The sequence below is a fragment of the Alexandromys fortis genome, unplaced genomic scaffold (genome assembly GCF_014885135.2).
Source record: "Alexandromys fortis isolate MF-2015 unplaced genomic scaffold, M_Fortis_MF-2015_v1.1 scaffold_243, whole genome shotgun sequence".
Classification (NCBI taxonomy): domain Eukaryota; kingdom Metazoa; phylum Chordata; class Mammalia; order Rodentia; family Cricetidae; genus Alexandromys; species Alexandromys fortis.
Genome location: NW_026068121.1, coordinates 1,395,593 through 1,400,512, shown reverse-complemented (window position 1 = coordinate 1,400,512; position 4,920 = coordinate 1,395,593). Strand labels below are relative to the sequence as shown.

The window sequence follows — 4,920 nt, the reverse complement described above, 5'->3', positions numbered from 1 at the left end:
AAAGGGGGCTGGAGAGATGGCTCAGAGGGTAAGAGCACTGGCTGCTCTTCCAGAGGTCCCGAGTTCAATTCCCAGCAACCACATGGTGGCTCACAGCCATCTATAATGAGACCTGGTGCCTTCCTTGCCAGCAGTACATTGTATGCTTAATAAATAAATAAATATTTAAAAAAAAAGAAAGAAAAAGAAAAACCAAAAAAATAAAATAATAAATAAATAAATGAATGAATGAATGAATAAATAAATAAACTATTTTTTAAAGTCAGATACAATAGTATAGCCCTAGCACACAGCATTAAGGAGGCCGAGGCAGGGAGATTGCTCTGAGAGTCAAGCCAGCTTAGACTATAAAGTAAAAGCCTGGCTTGACAAAATGGCTGAGAAACGGGTGGCTCAGTGGTTAAGAGTGTGAATTATTCTTCTAACAGTGTTTGATTCCTAGCACCCAAGCCAGCTGGTTCCCAATCACCTGTAATCACGCTTCAGGACTCACACAATTTAAAATAAATAATTTGAAGAAGGTTTTAAATGCTTTAGCCAGGTGGCGCATGGCTGTCATATCAGCACTCAGAAAGCTAGGCAGGAGGATTGCGCATGAGTTGGAGGCCAGCCTGATCTTCAGGGTAAGACCCTACCAAAAAATAAATAAATAAATGCAGGTATGGGGTGTTGTTCTAGCTAGCTTCAGGTACTCAGGCAGGAGGATTGCTGTGAATTCCAAGACAGCCTGGGCAATAGAGTGAGATCCTATCTCAAAATAACAAACAAACCAGTGCTGAAGAGAAGCAATGCACTCTGTGCTCCCCAAGTTCATGAAAGCTAGCGGCACCCCACCTCCGCCAGCCTGGACACTGAGCCTCTGCCCACCCCACCTCCAGCATGGACCGCGATGGCACCATGACCATTGATTGGCAGGAATGGCGAGACCACTTTCTGCTGCACTCTCTGGAGAATGTGGAGGATGTCCTGTATTTCTGGAAGCATTCTACGGTAAGTTGGGGGCCACCGGCAGGGGTGGAGGCTAGCTCCAGCCTCCCCGGATCTCAAAAGGGCTGGGCCAGGACTCTGGAGGTGTCAGCAACATCTGGGGGTTCAGGAGCCCGGTAACCCCAATGGACATCCCTGCTATCTGCTCAGAGACCATAGTCTTGCTCAGATTCCAGGGCTAGTTGGTTGGAATTAGGGTTATGGGGGGAAAAATACACCAAATGGTGTTCCCACACTCGACCCACACAACTGCCAGCTGCCGGCTGCTCCTCGCCTGCTCCTAGGCTCATGCTGCGGCTGAGGGGAAGATGTAGGCAGACACTGTCTTTGGAGGACAGAGGAGTCCACTGGGGGTGGGGAGGGAGCCTGTTGATGTCCGAGGAGGTCCGTCTGTGGGATCTGACAGGATCCTCGTTGCATTTGCTTGTCCGGGGAAATGTGGACAAATATTTGCTCACCTCAGGTGAGGTGACACAACCCAAAAGAAGGATTCACCAAGGTCTGATGTGGTAAGCCCATGAGATGCTCGAGCTTCACTAGAGCACCCAGAGGGGTCACTTACAGACCTGGGTGACCCCCAAACAGCTGCGCCACTGCTGAGTCCAACCCCATGGCGGATGGCACCCCATGGTGGAAGCTGCACCGAGGAGCCTTTCGATTAGTCTTCTGCTTCCTAGATAGTTAATGCTTCCCAGGATTCCTTGCAGCTGGGGTGGGATGGTGAGTGGATTTCCTGGGGAGGTCTTGTAACTGGCCCCTCCCTACCAGGGGGTGCGATAGCTCCATTACCATAGACCCAGTTATCACCAGATTATTCTGCTCAATTCGTTGCCATAGCTACCAGGCCACGGTAATCGCTGCCTTAAAATGGCAACGTGGTGATGATGTCATGCTGAGGAAAAAGCCAGTGCGATCCTCTTGGGAGATCCAGGGATGTTCACCCCCAAAGATCCACAGTTGGGAAATCTATGGCTGGACTCTACGGGGGAGAGCCTCCTCGGAGGACTCCTGGGAAAGACTCTTGGGGGAAGACTTGTAGGAGAGGCCTCCTCATGGAGGAGACGCTGTGAGAGCAGATCCTTAGGTAAGACTCACTGGCTCCTTTGCTGGGATCCTGTGGTGGGATCTGGTAGATTCTTCAGTAGGATTCAATAGATGCTTTGGTGGGACTCTATGGATCTTTTGGTAAGAATCGGTAGCTCCTCTGGTGAGACCAGGGGACCCTCTGGCGAAATCCAGTGGCACCTTTTTCTTTTTTTGTTTTTTGGGGTTTTTTGTTTTGTTTTGTTTTTCGAGACAGGGTTTCTCTGTGTACCTCTGGCTGTCCTGAAACTAACTCTGTAGTCCAGGCTGGCCTTGAACTCAGTGATCGCCCCCTGCCTCTGCCCCACCACCACTCCTGGATTCTGTTATTTTGTGTGAGGGGCACGTGTGTGAAGGTGGAAAGACAGCTTGGGGAAGTCTTCCTCTCTCCTTCCATCATGTGGCTCCCAGGTATTGAACTCAGGTCTTCAGACTTGGCCACGCATGCCTTGACCTTAATGACCCTCTCACAGCCCTGCAGTTGACTCTTGTGTGGGAGTCATGGCTCCTTTGGTAAGGCTCAGTGGATTGAGTTATTATGTTTAGTACTTAATGGATCCTTTAGTGCAGTGGTTCTCAACCCATTGAGGTCGAACCACCAACCCTTTTACAGGGGTCACCTAAGACTATTCAGGAAACACAAATATTTACATCATATAAATGTAAATATTTACAGCAAAATTACAGTAAATATTTGTAGCAAAATTACAGTTATAAAGTAGCAACAAAACTAACTTTATGGTTGGGCGTCACCACAACATGAAGAACTGTATTGAAGGGCCACAGCGTTAGGAAGGTTGAGAACCACTGCTTTAGTGGAACTCCACGGAGATCTCCCAGAGGAACCCGAGGGTATCATAGCCAGACGGCTGGTTGGATATTTTAGTGGCAGGATCCAAAAGGAATCAGGTGGACTCTCCAAACAAGGTCCTTTGGTGGACTCTGGGGTGTCCTGAAATTCATAGGGGAGCCTTCCCCACTTAGGACCCAGGTGCATCCCCCACCTCTGCTGGGACATGACACCTGCAGCCCCCATCCTCAGGTCCTGGACATTGGGGAGTGCCTGACGGTACCTGATGAGTTCTCCAAGCAGGAGAAACTTACCGGCATGTGGTGGAAGCAGCTGGTGGCTGGCGCAGTGGCCGGCGCTGTGTCGCGGACAGGCACAGCTCCTCTGGACCGTCTCAAGGTCTTCATGCAGGTGAGAGGACCTGAAGGGGCCCACCCCATCGTCCAGGTCCTGGGCCTAGGAGAGCATCTTAAAGCTACCTTCTCTCCCCTTGCAGGTCCACGCCTCCAAGTCCAACCGGCTCAGCATCCTAGGGGGTCTGCGGAACATGATTCAAGAAGGGGGCATCTTGTCCCTCTGGCGGGGCAATGGTATCAACGTGCTCAAGATCGCCCCTGAGTCAGCCATCAAGTTCATGGCTTACGAACAGGTTGGTCCAGGAGAGAGTATATTCAGCCTTGGGAAGCAGAAATTAAGCGCGAGGGCTCAAGGGCTTTGGCTTGCACCACGCCCCCTACTGGCCAGCTCCGTGCCAGCTGGAGAACAGTGGAATGCACGGGCAGCTCAATAATCTCCAAGGTTCCTATGCGCCTCACACCACTCCGTGTTCCACCCCTCAGATCAAGCGGGCCATCCGGGGGCAGCAAGAGACACTGCACGTTCAGGAGCGCTTCGTGGCTGGCTCCCTGGCCGGGGCCACAGCTCAAACCATCATATACCCCATGGAGGTGAGAAGGAGGGGCCTGAGGAAGATCCAGCATGGGAGGGTGGGCCTGAGGTATTGGGCCATTCCCCGCTCTGCACTGTGTGTGGAGCTAACTGTAACCCTAACTGCCTGACTTGGGACTAGGAGCCTTTTCCTGTCTAGCTAGTCTGGGTATCTCAATTTGAGATGTAACTTCTAGGGACTTGACAGGCCGTTTATGGATAGGCCTGCCAAGAGCAAGAGTGGCAGGCATGAACCACCACACCTGATTTATGTGGTGCTCGGGATGGAAATCAGGCCTTTATGTACACTAAGTAGACACTACCTCCTCAGACCCAGCTAGGTCCGCAGGACATCTGCTTTCGGGAGTAGCGACTTCTAGGTGACGTCACTTCGGGGCATGATGATTCTTGGAAGTAGTTTTTCAAGGGGTTGACAGAGTTTTCACCCAGGTACTGAAGACAAGGCTGACTCTACGGAAAACTGGCCAGTACAAGGGGCTCCTGGACTGCGCAAGGCGGATCCTAGAGCGTGAAGGGCCCCGTGCCTTCTACCGTGGTTACCTGCCCAACGTGCTGGGCATCATCCCCTATGCTGGAATCGATCTAGCCGTCTACGAGGTCTGTGGATAACCCACCATCCCTCCCCCCTTCTTTCTCGTTCTGGGATCTGACCGAGGACACTCTTTGCTTCTCATAGCTAGGAAGGACAATCGTAGACTTCAAAACTGCGGTGGGCCTTGAAGCCCTGGAAAGCCCCTCCAGACATCACACCTCCCTTCTGTCACTGATGCAAAAAACCTTGTTTCCAGTTCCACATGGTGGCGCACACTTGCCATCTCAGGACTTAGGAGGCTGAAGTAGGGAGATCTGGAGTTCAAGGGTGGCCAGCACTTGGTATTCAGTTTTAAGACAGCCTAGTTAGTTATGTGAAAAGACCCAGTCTTGGAAAACAAAATTTTGTTTGTTTATTTTTTATTTATTTACTTATTTACTTATTTATTTATTATGTATACAATATTCTGTCTGTGTGTATGCCTACAGGCCAGAAGAGGGCACCAGACCCCATTACAGATGGTTGTGAGCCACCATGTGGTTGCTGGGAATTGAACTCAGGACCTTTGGAAGAGCAGGCA

The 4,920-nt window shown here is 50.9% G+C and overlaps 1 protein-coding gene across 1 annotated transcript in view; it reads left to right on the top strand.

The window, feature by feature from the left end:
- LOC126490392 (calcium-independent mitochondrial carrier protein SCaMC-3L) overlaps window positions 1-4,920 on the top strand; it is a 28,806-nt gene that overhangs the window by 3,842 nt on the left and 20,044 nt on the right. Inside the window, exons 4-8 of the mRNA XM_050125320.1 lie at window positions 879-990; window positions 3,113-3,271; window positions 3,357-3,509; window positions 3,700-3,807; window positions 4,238-4,405. Coding sequence (XP_049981277.1) covers window positions 879-990; window positions 3,113-3,271; window positions 3,357-3,509; window positions 3,700-3,807; window positions 4,238-4,405 — 700 coding nt within the window. The remainder of the gene's footprint in view (window positions 1-878; window positions 991-3,112; window positions 3,272-3,356; window positions 3,510-3,699; window positions 3,808-4,237; window positions 4,406-4,920) is intronic.